This window comes from Bolinopsis microptera, chromosome 7 (genome assembly GCF_026151205.1).
Source record: "Bolinopsis microptera isolate Bmic1 chromosome 7, MBARI_Bmic_1.0, whole genome shotgun sequence".
Lineage (NCBI taxonomy): Eukaryota > Metazoa > Ctenophora > Tentaculata > Lobata > Bolinopsidae > Bolinopsis > Bolinopsis microptera.
The window spans coordinates 13,412,299-13,435,810 of NC_087078.1; the positions used below are offsets into that span (position 1 = coordinate 13,412,299).

Below are 23,512 nucleotides of genomic sequence, written 5' to 3' on the forward strand. Positions count from 1 at the left end.
AAATATTTGTTCCAAATATTAGACCGTCGATGAGTCCTTGACACACGCTGCAACCCCTTTTGATCGCCGGCGTGCACGAGAGGTATACAACGTGTAGCAAATGAGTCCAACTCGGCGCGCCTCTTGGTAGGTTATAAACCTACAAGGTCTCATAAAATAGTAGCAGGGACACTTAAACTGCTGCTAGTAGGCAAAGAAAAACACAATTCTGATTTTTTATTAACTGAAGAATAAGCAAGTTTACAATTCAGGGCATCTAAGGTTCTCATTTAAAAACGAGGAAACAAGGGAATCATAACAATCTTAACACGTGAAACTGCGATTGATGTTCTATTATTATGGTTCTAAATAATAACGATCATTAGAAAACAAACACATTCTTGACAATTTGAAAGTTGACAAGAATATGTTTGTTTTTGATCAGATGCAATAATAAATTAGGGCGATTATTTATTTTTAGTCCCATTTATGGAAAAAGGTACGACATAGCTTTAAAATGATCTTAAGAGGACATAGCGTCTTGCCTTATCTCAGATTTTATCTATCAACTTCAATGTGAACTGACGAGTTTTCTCCTACAACGACCGTCCCACTGATTAAATACTTATTTTACCCATTAAATATTATAAAGAAACCTAAGGCTTGCCAGTTAAACAGTTAATGGTTTTTAAATAAAGGTTAACGTTAACTTATAAAGGAGTCTTATGGCGAATAAATTAGAGTTTTTGAACATAGCTAAAGCCTCGCTGTGATTTAAAAAATTATTTTCTGGTCATATTTTTCACGTGCTATGGCGTCATCTGTTTTTTTGTGGAATCAATAATTTCAAGATTTTTCTCCAGGGAAAGTAGTTGTCCGAAAAATTTAAAAAATTAATTATTGTAGTGATAATCATTATGTAAAGAATTTTCCGATAAAATTCCTTTCATCCGCCAGGCAACTTTCGGAGGCATTAGCTATGTTGTTGGAAAAATATCGTAATTCTAAGAGATAAAAACATCACGCACTTGCATTTCTTAAAAAATTAAGCGAACATTCACATCTTCTCGTACACACGGAGTGATCATTATTGTGACAAATTCAGAACATTCCAGACTGTTCTAGTTAATTCTGCTGCGCGCAGCACTTCAGGAGAGTTTCCACTTTAAAACGAGTTTGCACAGCACAACAAATAGTCCAGTCTGTCGCTCCAAGTTTGGTGCAGCAAGCCCCGGCACAACATATGATATCTGAATAATATCTTTGAAAATATCTTACTAAATGTAAGGAGATATCGTCTAAATTTTAACCAGATACTGTCTTTAAAGGACAAAAGATCAGCTTGAGCCTGGGTCCCAAAAAACTATGGGATACTTATAAAGGGCAACGAGACAGTAAGCACATAAGTTTCACTAAATATTGAGGTTGCTGTGAACTTTCAGAACCGACTAACAATCCGGAATAAATTATAAAATCACCTGGTTATACTGTCCAAAATATTTTGTAGAGAGACTTGTATGTACAAAATGTAAGTTTGTACAGGTCTTCGAATACAAATAATAGGGGGGGGGGGGGGGGGGGGGGGGCCATTAGTGCCAAAGTTCACGGCAACCTTTTATTTGACAACCCAAAACCTTGCAATCTAGCTCGAGCACATGTATCACAATAAAATATAATTTAACTTCCAAAAACTTATAACGTAAATTTGATCACTTCGCCACCTTTGCTATCAATCAAACTGATCTTTAAATAGAAGCTTGTTTGAGTATATAATTATCTCCAAAATTCATTCACGGAAGATGATCATCTACACAGGGGGCCATGCATTGTGGTATTAAACTTGAATCATTTCTATATCAAATTAAATCGAATTAACTGTCCTGCACATCTCAAACCGGCCCAACTAGTCTAAAAAATAAGTCGTCCCGATTTTAAATAAATTAAAATGGTTATGTGCACTAAGTTAATTAATTAATTATTCCGTTTACATTCTGAAGTGTTGAATTAAAGATGCTGTTAATTATCATAATAAAAAAGCCCACTGTTGTACGAATAAAATTTTTTCTCACCCGAACATAGCATTACATATAACGGTTTCCCATGTGACACTACGCGATCAGGAATGCAGTGAGGGTCATGTGCCGTTATTTTAAGAGGATATATGACACTGACAACGTTAGGGACCGATAGGGCGTTGTGTCGCATGGGAAACACGGTATGGGACATTCGTGAAGAAACTCTGGCCAAAAGTTTTTAAAATTACATAGCTTATTCTGTCTGGCTTGGTATTTCACATAAGTCAAATTTTCTATCACAAAAAATTGGGAGTTTGTACTTAAATATTTCAAGATTCCATTTACAACATCTTAAATTTATCAGTTACTGTTAGGTAATGAATGAAGACGTATAATCGTTCTTAGCGTTCACTCTGATACAGCATTCCTTTATCGTATTTTATCATATCTGATATACTAACCATATCATTTTATTATTTAGATCAAAATAAAACCATTTTTTGTGGCGTATTTATGTCTGGTTTTAACATTTTTTTGCAAAGTTTTCCCGGTATTATAGTTTATAATCTTTAAGTGATTATTACTTCGTAAAACAGTACGACGTGTTACACGCTTGTTTCTGTCCTTGAATTGCACGACTAATCTCTAGTGATGTACATAGTATCGGAACTGTCCCCAATCAATTAGGTAAATTCTCCCACAATTCGTAAATCATAACACCACTTTATATCTTGTATCAAACTACGTAAATCACGAATCAACCCACTGCTTATATAGCTGCGCAGCTAAAGTCATTTTAAAATCCTTTCCTGAGCACTATCCCAAACCACGTGAACCACAGGGTCACGTGACATCTCACGTGACGTCATCACATCTTCAAATTGTCCTTGACAGTTCACCAGTTAGCAGTGACTGATATAGTGTTGCGCCCACGTGCGCAACTTAGGCGCGCGATGACCTCCCGGTCAGTTCAACGTTACATGATACAGTGCGGTTTCGCTTGCTTTCCGTTGATGATTCTGTTTTGGGTTTGAATACCTCGCTTCTGTCAGAATGGCTGGTGGTGCGAGTGCGAGGTGGTAGACCATATGCCTCCGGGAACTGAATAAAAGATGTTATTTTTAATTTTAATAAATTCTTAAATTAAAAGAGCAATTTTCCTAATACATAATACATTGTCAATAGTAGGGAAAGTCGTGGTTTACACATTACCATTTCGCGTCGGAAGTCATCCAGTGTCTTGTATTTTTCTAACAATTTGGTTATTCTCTGCGTTACTTTCAGTCTATTGCTGTCTCCCTGAAATTTGAAACCTCAGATAATCATCTTTGTTCTGTATTGAATTTAAGTTTTAAACTATTAAATGTTCCAGAACATGCCTCAAACAAATAAATGTCCCAGAACATGCCTCAAACAAATAAATGTCCCAGAACATGCCTCAACATCTCAAATTTCATATTCTGGCAGGTTACCCATAGCGATTATATAATACATATAATTTCATCAATGAAAGATACAAAAGAAAAGACGGTTATATCTTCTTAATAAATACGAAGCTTTACCTTGTAGTATTTAAGAAAAGCCCAGAATTTCTCAAGTCCGTAAACATTATCATTGTCGAAGTCATTCAAAGTCTCCTCCATGAAGTCTCGGAAAATGTCTGACCTAAACCTTTTCTCAAGTCCGTAACTGTAGAATCGGAACAAACACTCCAGACCGTACCTGAAAGTAACGCTAAGGGTTGAAAACTAGCAGAGGCATGCACCAACGCAGGAACTTTTTTGAACCATTTTAGGATGGACCTCGGTATTTAAAGTTTTAGGTTTCCTATAAAGATTCGCTGTTATATCATCAGCGGACATGTTTAAATTTTACTTTCACTAACAAACATCTGAAATCAGATGTAGCACGCATTGGCTTATGGAGCATTTAATATGTGTATACTGCATTGTGAGATCGGTGCTTAGTGCGAGCGCGAACATTCTAGACATTTCCTTAAGTCGAGACTACACGTTTCCTCAGCTATACAATTTCACAACAAGTGAGCTAGCTACATAGCTAGCTAACAGTAGAATTTCAATACATTCTACATAGCGGGTTGATGTAGATCTCCTATTGAGAAAAATCAGTTTGATTAATAAAACTAAACATTTGAAAAGTTCCGCATACCTGGCCCCAGCAAGGGAGTCTTCAACGGCAAGTTTTCTGAATTCCTCGTACATTTTTCTGTTGAAGTTAGCTCGGAGGAAGAAGGACCAGAATCGGAACAAGGTGTTCATTTCCTGACTCTGTCCCTTACCCATCTTTATTCGATCTGAAATAAAAAAGCACATTTTACAACAGATATCCTGGGACGTTTGCAAATCGTGAGTTGACATGCTCAAAAAAGGACTAAACATACATTTCATAATGAAGGGGCAAAACAAGTAGCACCAACTTAATTAGTTCCAGTTAGATCTAAAGGAACAAATAAAAGAGGTCTGGTGACTCGAGATGAACTCACCTTTAAGACACTTCTGATGGTATTTGTGATAGACGGTCTGAGTAAATCCGTTTTCCTTGAGAAGATCGTGCGAGGGGTGGTTATATTTGGGGAGAGAGTTGGGTTCCACGGGCGTGGTACTTGTACTGGCACCTGCAGCTTCTTCGCTCCTGGTAAGTATACGTAGGTGAGATTTTCAGATGTGTTATTTTTGGTGTTATTTTGGATGATCGCCATTTTGGTTATTCACTTTCAGGGATTTCCAGGAGAAATGGTTATTATTAGGAATCCCGCTCACCTATCAGTGTTATAATTGAAGTTGACTAACTCCGAAGCATAAAACGAACTAATCATATCGCAGAAACAACACAAAATAAAAAACGTCTATTCAACTAAACAGCATTCTGTCAGTTTTAGTAAAAAGTCATTTTTTGGAAGAATTCATCACGATTAAAAATCTAAAAGAAATGACTCTAATATATTATCCCACTATGAGATCAGTGATGTATAATTCTGGAAAACGATAGTATCTTACGTTGAGTTGTATCTAGGTTTGTTTCCCATGACCCAACCAACAGGACTCTCCATAGGAGGGTTGGAACTGTACTTCGTCTTCCTCTTGCGTGGCAGCTCTCCAGTCTGAGGAATATATAGTTGTTTATTTATTGAACAATTCAGTCATTGGTGGTTGAATCACGAGTGGTGAAACAAATTGTAACCGCAGAATCAGTGGCTGTTCAACATTTTTACTCTGTTTAAACATTCGGCAGTATCCAAGAAGTCCAACTTTCAAATAAACCTTTATTCTCAAACACTCAAGTAACTAACCTTAGGCTCGACTTCATCCTTTGACTTCTTGTCAGGGAGCGGATAGAATCTAGGGTTGACATTCACGTCTTTCCTAGCGTTCTCAGTCTGAGTACCAGAGTCTGATTTTGTTCTCTGTCTGCCTGCCCTGAGAGACGAAAGGAGCTTATCATTCGTATGTTAAGACTAAACAGTAAATTTTAATAAGCAGTATGTGAGTAATTAGTGAGTACTCACTGAGTATGTGTATTGAGGAGGAGTAAAACAGTTACTCTGAAGGCCAAGAATCATATAATATGAAGACTATTGTAAACTGTAGAGTGCTAATGATCATCATCATCATCCTAAATAAGGAGAAAAGTCATTGTAATAAACATGAGACTATGCTGTAATCACACTGAACTATGAAAATTGACCAACCTCTGCTTATTTTCCTCAGCAGAAGGCATAAAGAAAGGTTTAGCGTCAGGGTTGAGGTGTGAAAACGAACTATTCATATCGCAGAAACAACACAAAATAAATATTTATTTGTATGTTTATGGACACATTTTTTGTGTGACACTATAATGACGTTTGCGTGCCATAACACTTTCGACAGTGTAAGTGAAATGACTAGTAACTGGAAAATGTTGCACAGACATGCCTTCAATCAAACAGCAACAACTTATAACTTTTTTCAATTATACTGTCAAGATTATACTGTCTATTCAACAGCATTCTGTATGAAATCAAATTAAGACTGTGTCAGTATGTGTATTGAGGAGGAGTTAAACAGTTACTCTGAAGGCCAAGAATCATATAATATGAAGACTATTGTAAACTGTAAAGTGCTAATGATCATCATCATCATCCTAAATAAGGAGAAAAGTCATTGTAATATTAAACATGAGACTATGCTGTAATCACACTGAACTATGAAATTGACCAACCTTTGCTTATTTTCCTCAGCAGAAGGAATAAAGAAAGGTTTAGCGTCAGGGTTGAGGTGCGACTCCACCAGAATAGGTTTGGGTGGAGGGGGAGGATCACTCTGTTCCACCGGCTCCTCTATCTGAGACTCTGACTCTCGCTGTTCTCGTCGAATCTTCTGGAACTCCTCTCGACTGATCATGTCGACAGATTTGAAGCTGGAGGGTTGACCTGGACCGTCGTCGATCAGTTCCTGGGTGAAAGTCTGATGACTGTTAGTTACAAGATAGAAGCACTTTAGTAAGTGCTTCACAAACAGGTTACGTTATAATGATTATCACTTTGATTCTTGGCCATGTTCTTTCTTGAGACACTCCAGATAGTTGGATTGAAACAGGAAGCATGCTGTTAAATCCGTGGTGCCATCCCTCTGCTATGTTGCTACACAAATGCACTGCACTGACAAGGGCTCATGTGGTGCATAATAACAAGGATTACATGGTGATACAGTTATACAGTGCACTACCTACTCGACACTATTAGGGTTGGCGATACACAGTGTATGACGATATACAGTGTGATTACCGTTTTCATGGCAGTGAACGGGAAGGAGAAATAAACCAAATCTGTGATAACGGTTCAGCTTAAAGCAGTTGACTCTTGCTTTATCGTCAACTTAAATAATCTACTAAATGAAGTGCTGCATAGAAAACAATGAATACCTCCTCGAAACGATATAATCCCTCGTTGATGATTTCAAACAGATCCTTGTTCAGGAGTCTGTCTGCTCTGGAGGTATGGTCACCGGGGTGACGGTCTCCCTGGGAAGAAGAAAAGTTAGATCCGGTAATCCTTAAAAAGAAATTTTAAAAACATGATGGATGAAACTGAGATGGGCGAGATTAGGACTTACCTAAAAACCCCGCTAACTTTTGCTTGCTAAGGGGGGGGGGGGGGGGGGGGGGGGGGGATAATGTTATTTTTTCGTCCGTTTTTGTCCGTTTTTTTTTGTCCGTTAATTTTTGTCCGTTTGAAAATATAGTGCCAAACGGACAAAAAACGGACAAAAAATTGTAACTTTTGATTTAAATTTTCTCCACCAATTTGTAACAGGTATCTGCAGAACTGGGTAGCCGTGTTAATGACCAATGGTCCTTTCTCAAACTTTTAATCTTCAATTAGGCAAAAGAATAGGTCTACACATTTTTTAATAACATAAAAAGGGATGAAAAGATTTATTACTGCGAGAGTTAAACTTTGTTAACACAAAGATTCTTGAGCACATTTTGAAGTCAGACTCAAAATGGCGCTTAAATTAAAAAACTTTTTAAGTCTATAACAATTAAAAATTATGTTAACAATACACCACACACTAATTATTAAATGAACAAATTATTGTGAGTGAAAGAGCGGGAAAAGGAGGCGGGGGGGACTGGAGGGCGACTGAGGAGGGATGAGGACGAGGGGTGAGAGGATTGAGGGACTGAGAAGGAGAACTGAGGATGAGGAATGAATAGGAGGAGGAGAAGAAGGACTCAAGAGGAGGAGGGACCCAAGAGGAGGAGGACCCAGGAAAGGCCCATGGGAGGATGGGGAGGGGAGGGACCGATGAGGACTGCTGATGAGGACAGATAAAGAGGAAAGGCCGCAGGAGGAGGAGGAGGAGGAGAAGGACTGAGGAGTGGGAGGAGGGACTGATGAGGGAAGGAGGTATTATGAGGAGGATGAGGAGCAGAAAGGAGATGAAGGTGAGGATAAGGAGGACTGAGGAGGAGGACAGGTGACGAGGATGATGAGGAGGAGGACTGAGAAGGGGAGGACTTAGGAGGAGCTGAGGAGGGAGGACTTAGGAGGAAGAGGAGGAGGTGGAGCAGGAGGAGGATGAGGGTAGAAGGAGGAGAAGACTGGAGGAGGATCAAGGAGGACCCGGAAGAGGAGGGAAGAGGGCGGATTAGGAGGAGAAGGAGGACCCAAGAGGAGGAACCAGGAGAAGAGGTCAGTAGGAGGACTGAGAAGGAGGGAGTGAGACTGAGAAGGAGAATGAGGAGGAGAATAATAGGAGGAGGAGGAGAGAAGGACTCAAGAGGAGGACTGAGGAGGAGGAGGATAAGGAGAAGGATAGGTAGGAAGACCCAAGAGGAGGAGGACCCAGAGGGGGAGGACCCAGGGAGGAGGACCCGGAAAGGCCCCAAAGGAGGACTGGGGAGGAGGAGGACTGATGCGGACGATAAAGAGGACCTTAAGGACGAGGAGGAGGAGGAGGAGGAGGAGGAGAAGGAGAGAGCAGTGAGGAGGAGGGACCATGAGGAGGAGGTGTATGAGGAGGATGAGGTGGAGAAGGAGATGAAGGGAAGGAGATGAGGATGAGGATAAGGAGGACTGAGGAAGGAGGAATGGTGTAGGAGGATGATGAGGCGCTGAGGAGGAGGACTCTGAGAATGGGAGGACTTAGGAGGACTGAGGAGGGACGGCTTAGGAGGAAGGAGTGAGGATTGAGGAGGAGGAAGGACTGAGGAGTGAGGAGAAAGAAGACTGAGGAGGATCAGGAGGACCAGGAGGAGGAGGAAGAGGAGGAGGTCTGGGAGGAGAAGGAAGGACCCAGGAGGAGGAACCAGGAGAAAGGAGGAGGAGGACTAGAAGGAGGACTGAGAAGGAGAAGGAGGACTGATGAGGAGGAGGAGGAAGAGGAGGGGGTGTCTGGGGGGAAAGGATTGAGGAGGAGAAGATGAGGAGGAGGAAGAGGAGAAGGACTGAGGGGAGAAGGGGACTGAGGAGAAGGAAGAGAGAGGAGGACTGAGGGAGGAGGACCCGGAGGAGGAGGACACAGGAAACGGGCCCCAGGAGGGGAGGATGACTTGGGAGGAGTAGGAGGACTGATGAGGACTGATGAGGAGGGGAGAAGTAAGTGGATGAAGAGGATGAGGAGGATGAGGAGGAGGACACTGGTGAGCAGAAGGAGGAGGACCCCGGAGGAGAAGGATCGGGGATAACTGAGGAGGAGGAGAAGGACTGAGGAGGAGAAGAGGGATCCAGGAGGAGAACCAGGAGGAGGAGGAGGTGGACTGAGGAGGAGGACTAAGGAGTAAAGGAGGAATGATGAGGAGGATGAGGAGGAGGGTGATGGGGAAGGACTGTGAAGGACTGAGGAGGAGGAATGCGGACTGAGGGAGGAGGAACCAGGAAAAGGAGGAGGAGGACTGAAAGAGGAGTAGCTGAGAAGGCGAAGGAGGACTGATGAGGAGGAATGAGGATATGAGGAGGAGGGAGACAGGGTGAGGACAGAGAAAATGAGGAAGACTGAGAGGAGGCGGAAGAGGAGAAGGGACTGAGGAGGAGATGGCACTGAGGAGGATGACCGAGGATGCGTACTGAGGAGGAGGAGGAGGAGGACTGAGAAGGGAGGAGGGACTGAAGAGGGGAGGAGGACTGAGGAGAGGAGGAGGAGGAGGAGGAGGAGGAGGAGTGACTAGGAGGAGGAGGGGGAGGGACACGCGCGCGCTAGGACTGAGGAGGAGGGACTGACGGAACAAGGGCAATGCGGGGAGGACTGAGAAAGGAGGACTGAGCTGAGGAGGAGAACAGAGGACTGGGGTGTGTGAAAGAGGAGGGCGGATGTGAATCGGAGGAGGACCCAAGGGCGAGGCGGACCCAGGAGGCTCGCGCTCCTCAGGAGGGAGGAGGAGGATGACTGAGAGGATGAGGAGGAGGAGGGGAAGCATCTAAATATTAATTCCATTTTAAGTTATTTTTTTTGTCAGGTTTTTGTCCGCTCTATTATTTTGTCGTTTTGATAATATAGGGTTCCGAACGGAAAAATCTCTCAAAAAAACGCGATAAAAAAACAGGATCCTCCCTGGAGGAGGAGGAGGTGAAGGATATCGCGACTGAGGAGGAGGATCTGAGGCGAATGAGAAGGAGGAGGACTGAGGAGTACTGACGAGGATCGCTGGAAGAGGATGGCTGAGGAGGTGGCTGAGGAGGATGACTGAGTGAGGATGACTGAGAGGGAGGAGGGGAGGACTGATAAGGAGGAGGGAGAAAGGGACCAGGAGGAGGACTCAGTGAGAAAGAGGAGGAGGGAGGATCAGAAGGCGGAATGAGAGGACTCAGATGGAGGAACTGAGAAGGTGGAGAACTGAAGAGAGGTCGGAGGAGGACTGAATAGGAGGAGGGGGGGGATGGGGGAGGATGAGGAGGAGGAGTACTGACGAACGAAATGAATGAGGAGGAGGACTGAGGCGAAGGACTGAGACTGAGGGGAAGAGGGAGAGGAGGGAAGAGGAGGAGGAGGACCCAGGAGGAGTAGGACTGAGGAAGATGATGAGGGACTCTGCAGAGGAGAGGGACTGAGGAGGCTGAGGGGACTGAGGGAGGATGGCTGAGGGGGATGGTGAGGAGGAGGAGGAGGAGGAGGAGGGGAGGAGAGGAGTGAATAGGTGGAGGAGGAGGAGGAGGAGGAGGAGGAGGAGGGAGGAGGAGGAGGAGGAAGCATCTAAATGTTATTTCAATTTTGTTATTTTTTGTCCGTTTTTGTCCGTTTTTGTCCGTTTTTGTCCGCTTTATTTTTTGTCGTTTTGAAAATATAGCTGCCAAACGGACAAAAACGGACAAAAAAACCCCCCCCCTGATACCCCCCCCCCCCCCCCCCCCCCCCCCCCCCCCCCCCCCCCCCCCTTGCTAAGCATAACTATAATGCTGAAAATAAACCTGGGGATGTTTCTTGAAGGTCGGTGGAGTAGGATGGACAACCACAATCTTAGCAATCTCCGCATCAGTCAGATAATCTTTCTCGTATTCGTCCGACTCCCAGGCTTTGTCAGCATGCTGAAGATGTTGGAACTGAACACATCATCTGTTTCGTCAAAGTGGAAGTCAAGCTCCTCAGGTTCTGCGCTCTTTTCTTCTACCGGACGAGCGTGAGGAGTCAGTTCTAACACGTGACCTCCTCTTCACCTCCTGCCACTGCTCACTCTGCTCCAAAGTTGGTTCAGACTGATCCTTGGCTCCTCCCTCTTCTTTCTTCTTATCAGGGATCTCTCGCCTTGGGGGTGCCTCCAAACCAGTCGGGGGCAAGCCAGGTACCATTGCATCAATAGCATCCAATTTCTGAAATTACATTTTAGTAATCATGGAGGAAATGGAATACGATGCAATAATTGAGAGAAAATGTGCAACTCAAATTTAACCAATTGACTCAACTTTTAGACGTTTAGGACAAAAGTAAAATCCGTTGAATTTAAAGCGGGAGTTATTTCTAGTAAGCATTTTAGTTTATCTTACTAAGATTAATAAAAGTAAAATAAAAAGTAAAAGTAACTCACTGTCCTGAGAGTCGCCTCCTTCTTGCCTGAACTTTGCCTCGCTAGCCAGGTATTGGTCCCAGTCGTCTCTCTTCTGACAAACCCGTCCCGATACTCCGTGGTGGGGCTCTCAGCAATAGCCTGGGAAGTGAGATCATTGATATGAGATCATGCTATCTGTTGGGATATCCGTGCTACAATGTATTAACCTGATTAAGACTTGCTCGGAAGATTCAGGTCGAAGGCGGGAAGTTAATATTCGATAAGTGACGTATTTTTATTCTAGCGCTGGTTAAGTGAAGATTTTACCTCTGCTATAAGACCTAGGTCGGTAGTCATGTTTCTTATCCTGTAGAAGGAGGCTATGAGAGTAAGTGGTACCCAACCTTCTGGGTCCATCTGAGAACGCAGGAAGAAGTCCCCTTGTAAGTTAGAGGGGGAGAGTAAGTAGTACGCCCTGAAATTAAATGTAAATTAAATATACAATTAACAGTCCCAGACTTTGATCATTGTTCAATGACCGAAAAAATTGATGAAGTTTTTGTGATATGTCATTACATCATTATTGTTATAAGGTTCGCATTTCGCAACTTTAAAATCTTTTCAAATATTAACCATGGAGTTCTGTAGTAACTTACACTTGTTTTTTGACCATGTCTTTCACTGAGTCAGGCTCCACGGGGGACGAATGAAACAGTGGTTGTGAGTAAAAGTATGGACCACCGAAATGAAGACCAGCAAACGCGGGCATGTAAGGAGGCATGGCAGTTGTCCCGTCAAACCCGGCTGGATTGAAGGGCATTGCTGGCATGTTGACAGGGTTAGGAACGGTCGTGTTGTTGTTGTTCTGGGATCCAGATGGATCAACTGATGAGAATTTGGAGGTTAAGTCACCTACAGGGTACAGTATATAATAATACAGTATGTCATTGTAGAGATTTCTCGGTTATGCGATAATGTTCGCATAGATATTAAATATATTGAGAGCTTTTTGCGCTGTTTAAAACATTTATAGCAACTCATAATATTAAGTCACTTTAAATGAACAAAGCTGTCTATAATCTTCGTCATTTATTGGGGGGGGGGGGGGGGGGGGCAACCATATTAAAGTAATATTAAAAATGTAGATTTTTCCGGATTTTGACCCGGGGATATACTTTAATTTTCTTTAATATACCTACAATATTACTTTTAATATCCCTATCTCTTGGAGGACTACTTCAAAAATTGTTGGCCCAAATAAGCTTGAAATGCAATTTCTTGTCTATTCCAAAAAGATCTAGAAAAAAAATATGAAAAACTGATGGAGTTATTTCAATTTTAATGAAGTCATTTTGGCTAGAATTCGAGCCGAGATATTATGAGCAATTTTCCCCAATTTTGTTTCGTGATGTCTTTTTACTTAGTATATTCAACAAACACTGAGGTTTATCTTCACATAGAGATAGTCTCATTAAAATTGACTGAAATTTTATCGAAATTTGGTCAAAAGCGAATTTTGGGCAAAGCGTATGACAATCCCCGTCGCCCCCTAACTATGGGCATACTTTTTAAGCTCCATAGTCAGCTATTTGACCAATCTGATGGAAATTCAATGTCCTAGTCCTTTAAAACGGCTTATCTTGCGAATCTGAGTGAAATAATATAGTTTCATCATGTAAATCTTAACGAAGAATTTAAATCTTTAATTGTAGGTATATTAAATTATCAATAAAATGTAGGATTTTTTCGATTTGACCCGGGGATATACTTTATTGGTTGCCCCCCCCACCCCCCCCCCCCCCCCCCCCACCCCCCCCCCCCCCCCCCCCCCCCCCCCCCCCCCCCCCCCCCCCCACCCCCCCCCCCCCCCCCCCCCACCCCCCTTACGTCACCCCCCCCCCCCCCCCCCCCCCCCTCCCCCCCCCCCCCCCCCCCCCCCCCCCCCCCCCCCCCCCCCCCCCCCCCCCCCCCCTCCCCCCACCACCCCACCCCACCCCCCCCCCCCCCCCCCCCCCCCCACCCCCCCCCCCCCCCCCCCCCCCCCCCCCCCCCCCCCCCCCCCCCCCCCCCCCCCCCCCCCCCCCCCCCCCTTTTATTCAACAAAAGCAGCCCATATAATGTTTGCGTCGGAGCGGATCCTTTGACGCCACCTTACCAAATATTAATGTATTTCAGATACTGTCAGTACTCTCCAATCTCGAATGACCGGGTTGCACGAATATCCATTTTTAAGCACCAATACCCCGTACGCGTCCAATCTCCACTAAAATACGTTAACTCGATACCCCCACCCCCCCCCTCCCCACGTACTCGTTATTCGAGATGAAGTAGAAGTGCCATAAGATCTAATAATGTGCAGAAACACTGAGCACATGATGAGTCGTGTACATAAACTGGTTTATAATCTGGCACCTGTTCAACTGAGCAGTGAGAGTGTAAATTTGCCGAGCTGGTGATGCTTGTTAAGTTTGAATATAACGGACAAGTTCCATGATTACACAGGCAGTACATACGCTGAATAATCCGGTTTAATATGTATTAGGTAATGAATAGGTTTAGAAAGAAGGCAGGGGATTTGAATCGTGTATATATTATTCACTAAGGCATTTCATAAGCTGACGTAGGGTCACCTGGGCAGATAAATGTGATATGAAATAAGTACGAGAGCTCAAAACTTTTATTTCGTTTAATTTTTGAACACAACATGGCAAGTTATGCACTAGTAAACGTCCAATGAACATAATCTCGTTCCGCTAATCTATCTACTATTTGATCGACAACTATGCCGAAAATGTGAAGTTGAGTAGCGGAACGTTTGTTTCTAACAGAAGATCAGCACATCAAACTCACAGTGCACTTTGTGTTTGGACCGCATTTTCCCTATCATGTCTAAACAGATGGAAATTTAAGATAAACACAACTCACGGTGGAAATATTAGAACAATAAAATTGAAAATGAAGTGTCAAATAGTCAAAACAAGGAGTGTTTATAATCAAAACAAGGGGACACCAAAACATGAAATAACTAACAAGTCAGATAATTCCCAAACTTACCGCTACTCCGGGCCCTGGATCGGTTACTGTTGTGTCCACCTCCCCTGCGACCACGTCGAGACGTTCGCTCCTCGGCTTCCAGATTAAAACGGGATGTGTTGGTTCGGTCGACAGGACGACCCATTCTCTGAGGAATACACTACATTCGAAAAACAGAAGAAGACAAGAAGATTCCTAACTAGAAGTTCTAGGAATTTAGAAATTCAATACAGGTAACAGGACTTGGAAAGAACTGATAACTTATCAGAAGGTCCAGTGCCGTATATTAATAACCACGTATCATTTTATAAATTGTGGGCAAGGCCATAGTGTAGCCTCCATTTGAATCAAATAAAACAATTCAACTGTATTAGCCGTATTGCACAATCCGAGCCCCATCAACGAACCATAACATCTTTAAAAGATCACGTGATTATTCTGTCCCAATCAGCTGACGAGACATTGCACAACTCAGGCCAGGTGTTCAGGAGAAACGCGCGCGCAGTAATCGCGCGCACGGACTCATAACACGTGTTTCTAAAAAGTCATCTACCTGGTAATGCGACGCTAGTTTCTCGTCTGTTGTCGTGGTTTTTATCTCAACTTGCAGCGGAACCCATTTCTCTGAAAGTACAAACGTTACTTCCTCCAAATAGTTTATCTTCCCCAAACAAACACGAGGTTTATAAGCTAAATTATGTTTATGAAATAAACGTAAAGTGTTGACCGTCTCTCGGTTTATACCAATGCGCGCACCCTGCAGTGCGCTTCAGTAGACCTTACACCATTACTGTGACCGTGCCAATACTACTACACATAATATCCGCATGTTGTCCTAAATGTTTCATTAATCCGAAGTACAAAATACTCATGTACTTCTTCGAGCATCCCACAAGTGAAAGGTGTAAACCAACATTTAAAATAATTGTTATGAAATCGGGTGGTTAGTTGGTGAGTCATGGTTAGCTATTTCGACAAGATCTGACGACAGATTGTTGAAATTGGCATGTTTCCAAGACTATGTACAAGCGGTGTGGACTGTAACAATACGCTGTGTGCTTCTGATACGACAATTGTTAACATTATTGCTACTCAATAAGCAAATTTGTGGAAATAAAAGTAACACACAAAAGTAACACGAAATGTACATTTTCATGAAAATTTATGATGATTTTTTGAATAGACTCGGTGATAAGGATTTTATGAAGAAAGGAAGTAGATCCATCAAGAATCTATTCAGTAATTCTATTGAACGCATTGTCAAATGAGATTCAATAACAGCTAAGAGATAAAATGAATTACCTGAAAATGTGTAAAATAATTCTGTAAAGTAACTGAATTGGCCTGAAAGTTCTAGAATTTACTGCAAACTTCTAAAACTACATCATCAATGAACTTCCATCCAGATTGGAAACATAAGCGAGATTGCAAGTAGCCTAATATAACATATAACAGCGAGGCACTGTCCCGGCACTGTGTATAACTTGATATACAACTTCCAAGTACATTGCAGGACGACCATTAGTGAAATAACCGCAATAAAATACATATTGGAGAAATATACTTAAATTTCGTGGAGTTGGTAAAGTTTCACAATTTGACATTTTCAATATAGGCAAACTTGTATAGAGTGCTCAGTATCACATCAGAAATTATTTTAACAAGATTCGAATACGTGTAATAGATTTTTAAGGTGAAAAGGACGTTAAACTTAGTAGTAAAGTTGAACGTAGCAACACTCAACAGTTGTCAAAACAATTGACGTGTTGTTTAATTCGTGCTTTTCACCAATATGTTAGAAATCTTGCGCCCAATACAAGCAGATATACGCAATCAAGTGCAAGTACCGCTCCAATGAAGTATCAGAAATTATTTCAAGATTTCCGAGGTGATAATAATATCGAATACCACGTACTCTTTACAATATCGGTAATTTTAATCTCCCACCAAGTACTGTTTTATTTCCTTCATTGAATTTTCTTGTTTGTTGCTGGCACGTACTCCTGAGCTCCATTTTTAACATTCTTCCAAAGCTCGCCTTAATTGAGTAATTGAGACTGTAGATTTCATTTTAAGTGACCTTTCGCTGTTACCAAACTTAGCTCTAAAATGGAAATGAAATTCGGCGACTAGTTGATGCACCCTTTTAGAAGCAAGAGCCATTTTAGGTTGCCATTTTGGTCTACTTGCTGTGAGGTGTCTCAGCTACATAGGTGCCCCCCTCCTGGGCTCCTTCATAATTTTTGCACATCTGTTAATTATGCAAAGTCAACTCTTCTTAGTAGCAGTTAATAGAAATGAAGTGTTTACAAAAGCTTATAATTCAAGTATTAGATTAAAAGTCATTCGCCACATCAGATAGAGGGCTCAATTGTATAGCTGTTGTATAACTACTCACAATGATATAATTTAAAGACCATCAAGAACTATAATTAGTGTCACATACAGGCTACAGTACGATTACATTTGAGTAGTGTAGCTATTAGTAGTGTTAAACTATCCAGACCATATAACAAGGCGAACTACTAATTCTATTTATAATACTAGATAGTACACATTTAGTAATGTAAAGTTACAGTGTGTCCAAGTTAGTCAATACTAAATAAATTACATGTTGTGAACAATGATCAATTACGTAATTGAATTGTTATGAATATGTATCAATTCTAATATTAGCATTAAAGGTGTTGAACTGTCCTTAACAACATGGGATAACAACAACGATCTTATTGGTAATAGATAGTTTGACTCTGAATGATGATGATGACGATGACGATGTTGCCAATAAATTTGTTGTCAGCTCATCATAAACCTGACATCCATAATTTAACCGAGCCAACAAGAGATCAACAAAACGAACTTTAAATAAAAAACATCTATATAATTGACCGGCAGGAGATCAGATCACACAAACACTTATTTATAACTCTGAAAACTTACTCTTCTTGCGAGGAGAATCATTAGCATTCAACACATCCTCGTCTCCCAGTTGTCTCTCTGGGATCCCAGTCAGCTCCAACTCCTCCTCCTCTTTGGGGGGAAGCGGGACCGGACCTGCAGCAGCTACCTGAAAATAAACAGTTCTTGAGCATTTGTTTAAGTGAAAATATCTGATGATTCCGTGTATCCGCATTTCGCGTGTATTGGGACAGAGGGAAAATGCTCTTATTAGGCAAGAAAATCGGTCAACGTTTCAATGTCACTACATCATATACATATTTTTTAAGGGTACGTTAATTTAGTACTCGTGGCTTATTGTGTGGTATATCGTAGTGGGAGGATAAGACTCACTACACCAAAACTGCTTATCCCGGACCAAATTATAACGTGAGTTACGGGGACAGTTTAGTTCTGGCATTTGGCCCAATGTTACAATAAAATGTATAATGTAGTTGCTGGCCCTACTAAATTGGGTACAAATGCGAATTTAAGGTTAGGAGTTTCAATGTGTAGTCGACTAATTGTAGTGTAATTGATTTCCTTGATTAAATTTGCAATTTGACAATTCCCCAATAAAAAACCTTTAAATTAACATTAAAAACTCGAACACTAGAATTGTATTGTCCTTTGCTTCGAGCTGATTAATTGGACACTATTCTAACTTCTTGGACCAAAGGCCGACATTAAATTTGTACATTATAATTTGATTAAGCCATGCTTCATTTCCATACGATACGTTTTAGGTTAGGTGAAGTTGTAACTTGATAGCTTAGCAGGCTATCAGCTATTGTGTCCACTAACTGAAGGACAAGAATATAAAAGACAAGAATATAATCTGTGTACGTGTATATTGTATAAATTATACACTTGAAGTTCAGGTTACCATGGTTACATGACAATGCGATAGTCGTTCAGTCTTCGTTAAAACAGTTAATCTAATGGAGGACATTTTGTTCATTATCTTTTGTTATCTTAGTCTGTCGTTTACACCACAACTTGTAAGCGTTCAATTGCCCAGTCAACCGTTATAATTGTTCTACACGTCCCTACACACCTCTATTATATGTCAGAATTACATATGGATTATGGAGACAACATATTATTGACACTCAAGTTACTGTGATAACAACACAGCTATTCTCTTTTAGAATTACATCAGGATATAACATTTTGACAGGGTGACACCGCAGTAATTACTATCATATTCAGAATTACATCTGGATATAACATGAAACTCAGCTACTATAATATTATGACAGATAATAGACCGTACGCTATGAATGATCCAGTGCAGTTTAGATTGTAATAATGCTGTGGTTAGAGTAAACGAACCGTATTACAATTTTAATACAACACAATTTATGTGATTTGTTTGACCAGCTTTCAGTTAATCAGTTTGTAGCAAGCTGTGTTATGAAATAGATAAGTTCAAACTTCAAAGGGTGTCTGCCGGACATGCCAGAAGAGCTTTTATTGTTAGAAGAATATTTAATAACTTATAAGTATCTACTTTACCATAACAACAAGTATTTAGTACTTTAATAGACCGATATAAATGGACACGACTTTATTTGCAGTTCTGAACAAATTTTCGATGGTGATAAATGTCGAAATTTGGAGGGGAATCGTTACCATTGTCAACGTCGACGATGACACCCTCTCCGCAAAATGTTTTGGTAAGAGGGAGAAAATGGCAGACATTAACACACCTAAAACTTCAATCAGATATGTTCTGAGTAAGATTGAATAAATTTCTCTAAAACTTTGACTACAGAATTAAAAATGCAAAATTTCACGTTGCAGACATATTCATCATTAGTATTACACCGATATACTCGAAAGATTTACGTCACAACAAAATATTAAATTTCCGGTTCATTAAATTTGCCGTCTAGCTTTCACTTGACACGTTGGAGTGTGAGGTGCGTCACGTGACACGTTGGATTTTTCAACCATTATTACTCCAGAGAAATCCTCCTAATTCCCATTTTCCATCTCTTAAAACACTTCCCGAATAACAACGTAAGTGCAAGTGGTTAAATTACCACGGAAGTGGTTAAATAACCACTTAAATGGTTAATGGTTATTTAACCACTTAAATGACCCACTTAACCAGGTACTTAGGACAAGCTGTTACTTTTTTCACAAAGGGGTAACTATTAGCCTACGTCAGACGTCCTGATTCCTACTAGGAGCCGCAACATTTTGCCATATCGGGGGTTAACGAACCATTTTGTAAAAAAGATTACTTAACTCTAGCTCTGATTGATGTTGAATGTTGATATGGACCACTTTGACAGTCTAATTTGGTTATCATGGATGTCAAGCGGAATTTTCCCTGGTTTGTAGATAGTTATAGTAGTTTTTAAATTTTTATCATTGAATTGAACTCGAGGAGATTTAAGTTACTCTTATCTTTATTACTCCGTACAATATATGACACCCGATTTTTATAAAAATCGGGTGTCATATATTGTACGGAGTAACTTAGATTAGAGTTACGGTACAAAACTTTCATTTCACTTTGGTTCCCATGGTAACAAGTAATATAGCTCGTTTTTCATCGCCTCGGCGGTGTTAGTAAGCGAATTCTCACAAGTCAAATTAGTATATAACCTTAAAAACACAACATCCGCACGTGAACAGTTACACACAATTCATTTTTTTAAAACTGGGTAGCATTATACGTGAAGATGAAATAGAGATACACAGAGCCTAAATCTTCCAGTACAGGGTATCATGGTCATTCCCTCTAATGGAGTTTGTTCAAAAGTAAAGATGTTCGATCACAGTTTTTCTGATCTTCGGGAGTTCCGACCGTTTCATTATCGTTGGCCAAAAATAACATTCAAAGGCGTGCTAGCATTTTTTGAAGCATTTTAAATAAAAGTAATTATAAATCTCTAGAGCCCATTTACATTTTTAAAAGTCATTGCCGCCTATAATTGAATCCGTGTGTTTAGGCTCTTTTGTTCGATGGAATTCATTGATTAGTACTCTATACTGAGCCGACTTGAGGGTCTCCCTCGTGAAAATTAACCTGTAAATTGGAGATCTCCACAAGAAATCGAAGAGAACAAAAGAGCACAAGTACAAGTGTAACTACGTGTGGTTAACGAACCTTAGGAGAAGGGTGTGCTTTAGCGGTGACTGTAGGGGTGGTAGGAGGCTTAATTTCCTGAATAAAGTATAGTTTATAATTATATTACATTTTCTATGCTTAAATAATATTTTATTTAGAATAAATAGTCATACAAATATAAAAATATGTCGATTTCGTTTGACCATTGAAAGAGTAAATATGACACATATATTATGACTTATATGGGCAGGGAATTCGTAGGCTTCAACGTAAAGACCAATAAAAAAGCTAATTCTGCATGGCTCTCGCTAACGAATCATTAATTTGTAAATTGTACTAAATGTTTTGGACAGCGTATTGTTTCGTTAACAACTTTGGACGAGTTTAAGTACTGTGTTTTGTAGTCATATCACTTTTCATATCAGAGAACAAAACACAGTTATATAATAAACAAAAAGTCACACATACGATGCGATGATACTCTTGAAACAGTGTGAGATGTGAATGTGTTTGCCAATCAAGAGAGGAAAGTGATAATAAAGAAATGGAGGAACAAACCAATTCTTGGTACAAATCAGGGCTCGGTTTATCGGGGTATGTCACAAAACGGGATTGTCATTGAAATTTTAAAAATTTACCTTTGGAAGAGCGGGCTGGTCCAAAGTTGGCCAGATCTCGTTGTCCAAACCATCAGTCTGAAATATAAACATGATAAGATTGTTTTAAATCTTAAAACGTGGTGTAGAATACCCATGTTGACTTTATAGGTTACAAGTTATCAAGCAATATTTATAACCATGATATCTATTACATGGTTTTTTTGTGCTTGTGTTATTATAGTTAAGTTGAAAAACTTAATACATTATCTGGATCTACACTATTAAAGTGCTACATCTAACAAACTTACGTCAGCTGGATTCACTTTCACAATCGTAGTGGGCGCTGAAAAACAAAGCAATTTTATTATCATGCGGATGGTATGTTACTAATGGGAAAAGAAAGCCTCATCAAATTGGACAACAATGTATGTACTTTGCTATGAGTGGCAGGCAGCCAAGCCTTTTGAATAACTTCAACAATATAGATGACAGCTGCACATACTACTGCAGGCTACAACTAATGGTAAAGCTAACATTTTTTACAATTTACTTACAAACTGAACTACCCCTTACAAAATTAGCTTCAAATTAACGCACGATATTAAGCATAATTTGATAACTTACTTCTCCATGGATTCCCGCCACCACCAGATGGGACGTAACCACCATTTTGTTTGGGAGGCTCGCTGATTGTCACTGTTTTCCCTCCCCCAGATTTACTGCCCTGTGAAGTCTTTCCTCCGGGACTGCTGTTTGCTTTTGCTAGTCCTCCTTTGATTGGACCAGTAGGTTTTGCGGGAGCTGCTTTTTGAGGGGCCGTCTCATTTGCTACTCCATTTGAAACGGGCTTCTGTTGTTTGTTGACATCTCCGTTCTGTACCGGGTCCTAGTGAAACAGGAGTATAAGTTCAAGATAAAATTGTTAAAGATATTGAAATTGCATTAAATTCCATCAAAAGTTTATGTCACGGTGAGTGCATTCTGTAGAAAAAAGGACTAATCTATATTCCTTCCATAATTTTTATTCAAGACTTATGTACAAGCTAAGCTCAATCATGCGGTTCCGACCAAAGTAGATGGATAAGCACATGATCGTATATATAATTAAGGGTACAAAGTTTAAGAAATCTCACCTGTGCGGCTGGTTTATCGTCTGCTGAAGGGGAAGGTGGGGGCACTAGTGGTTTAGCCCAGGCGTTTGGTTTCTCTTGTTTAGCTGAAAGGCACAATATTAATTCCAGTCAAATACTTCAACCCAAAACTAATGAATAGTTTTGGATATCACATCTTCATTGGATTCAAATTTGGGAAATTGCAATACAAATTTCGAAACCAAAGATGATAGATTCGAGATTGTACAGTTTCTATCTATCCTCAATCACATCCATAATCACAGGGTGATCATAAGTGAACATAAAGTGGGATTAAGATAGCAAACCTATGTAAGCGGATTTGCAGGAACCATCAGAGGTACCATGGTGTTCTACATCAGGAGCTTTCGCACTCAACATGTTCTTAGCACTACTCCTCCTCTCTTTCGTATCATTTACACTAAATTTATTGATTGTGATCAAGTTATTCATCACTAATAAACCTGTTCTTTAGGTCTGAAACCCTACCAAAAAACCAGAAAATGTATAGTTTGTTCATAAAAATCAAGGTAAAGGAGCTGGTTGTGGAGACACTACAGAACGAATCAAAGCTTGGTAGTATCCAATCTAGGTCTGATCCAGTCCACAGACCAGTCCGTGGACTACTATGATAAGCCTAGGCAGGGTCAACCTGACCCTTCCAAATGTAAAGATTGCATAGTATTAGATGTACAGAAACAGTCTACGGTCCCCGACCGGATATGTCAAACAATTACACAGGATGAGATAAGGTTTTGAGCTGAGCAATTACAGAGGACAGGGGTTTGCGAGGAGAGTGTGGACTGTAGAGGTAATATATCTTCCAGTCAGAAATTTCGAAATGCTAGTCATAACTCATTGCATCCAAGATATCATTCATATCAGAAGCAATTAAGAGGTGCGGTTATATTCTGCAAATAGTGCGATACTGCTCCAGCCTTTAATTATTTTATATGCAGCAATGTAGCTGAACAATTTGCGAAATTTGCAGCCTTTTGGAACTCTCAGGTTGGATTATTCAACAGAATAGTACAGGGTGGGCCAAAAGTCAGTGGACATACGTTGGCCTTAATAGCTCAGTTACTGAGTGCCCAATTGAAATAATTCTTTCTGGTATGACTTACTACCACTACTGGTTCGAGGAATTTGTCGAATCGAAAAATATTCGAGTTCATTTTTTTCGAATGAAGGTTCATTTTTGCATTTATTTGATAGTTTGGATAGTTGGATCGAGCTAAATTTAATTCAATTGTG

At 40.7% G+C, this 23,512-nt stretch overlaps 1 protein-coding gene across 1 annotated transcript; it reads right to left on the reverse strand.

Moving 5' to 3' along the window:
• Positions 1 to 206: 206 nt before the first annotated feature.
• On the reverse strand, positions 207 to 22,690 carry LOC134818721 (la-related protein 1-like). Its single transcript, XM_063828365.1, has 23 exons — positions 22,567 to 22,690; positions 22,262 to 22,344; positions 21,753 to 22,014; positions 21,437 to 21,471; positions 21,168 to 21,224; positions 20,569 to 20,625; positions 17,448 to 17,574; positions 15,061 to 15,131; positions 14,529 to 14,655; positions 12,131 to 12,359; positions 11,802 to 11,949; positions 11,514 to 11,633; positions 11,145 to 11,297; positions 10,900 to 11,016; positions 6,915 to 7,013; positions 6,213 to 6,457; positions 5,305 to 5,431; positions 5,012 to 5,115; positions 4,498 to 4,646; positions 4,164 to 4,308; positions 3,557 to 3,716; positions 3,207 to 3,293; positions 207 to 3,095 (listed from the first exon to the last, which is right to left on the reverse strand). Exons 1-23 carry the CDS (start codon positions 22,637 to 22,639, stop codon positions 2,937 to 2,939), a joined length of 2,934 nt encoding a protein of 977 aa, XP_063684435.1. The 5' UTR covers positions 22,640 to 22,690; the 3' UTR covers positions 207 to 2,936.
• Between the last annotated feature and the right edge of the window lie 822 nt (positions 22,691 to 23,512).

Excerpts from the sequence above, each read along its gene's own strand:
- LOC134818721 (XM_063828365.1), bottom strand. The coding sequence starts at position 22,639 with ATGTTGAGTGCGAAAGCTCCTGATGTAGAACACCATGGTACCTCTGAT. Across the intron at positions 17,575-20,568 it reads AAGCACACCCTTCTCCTAAG|GTAGCTGCTGCAGGTCCGGT; the intron begins GTTCGTTAACCA and ends GTTTATTTTCAG. Across the intron at positions 12,360-14,528 it reads ATCCAGGGCCCGGAGTAGCG|TTGATCCATCTGGATCCCAG; the intron begins GTAAGTTTGGGA and ends AATTCTCATCAG.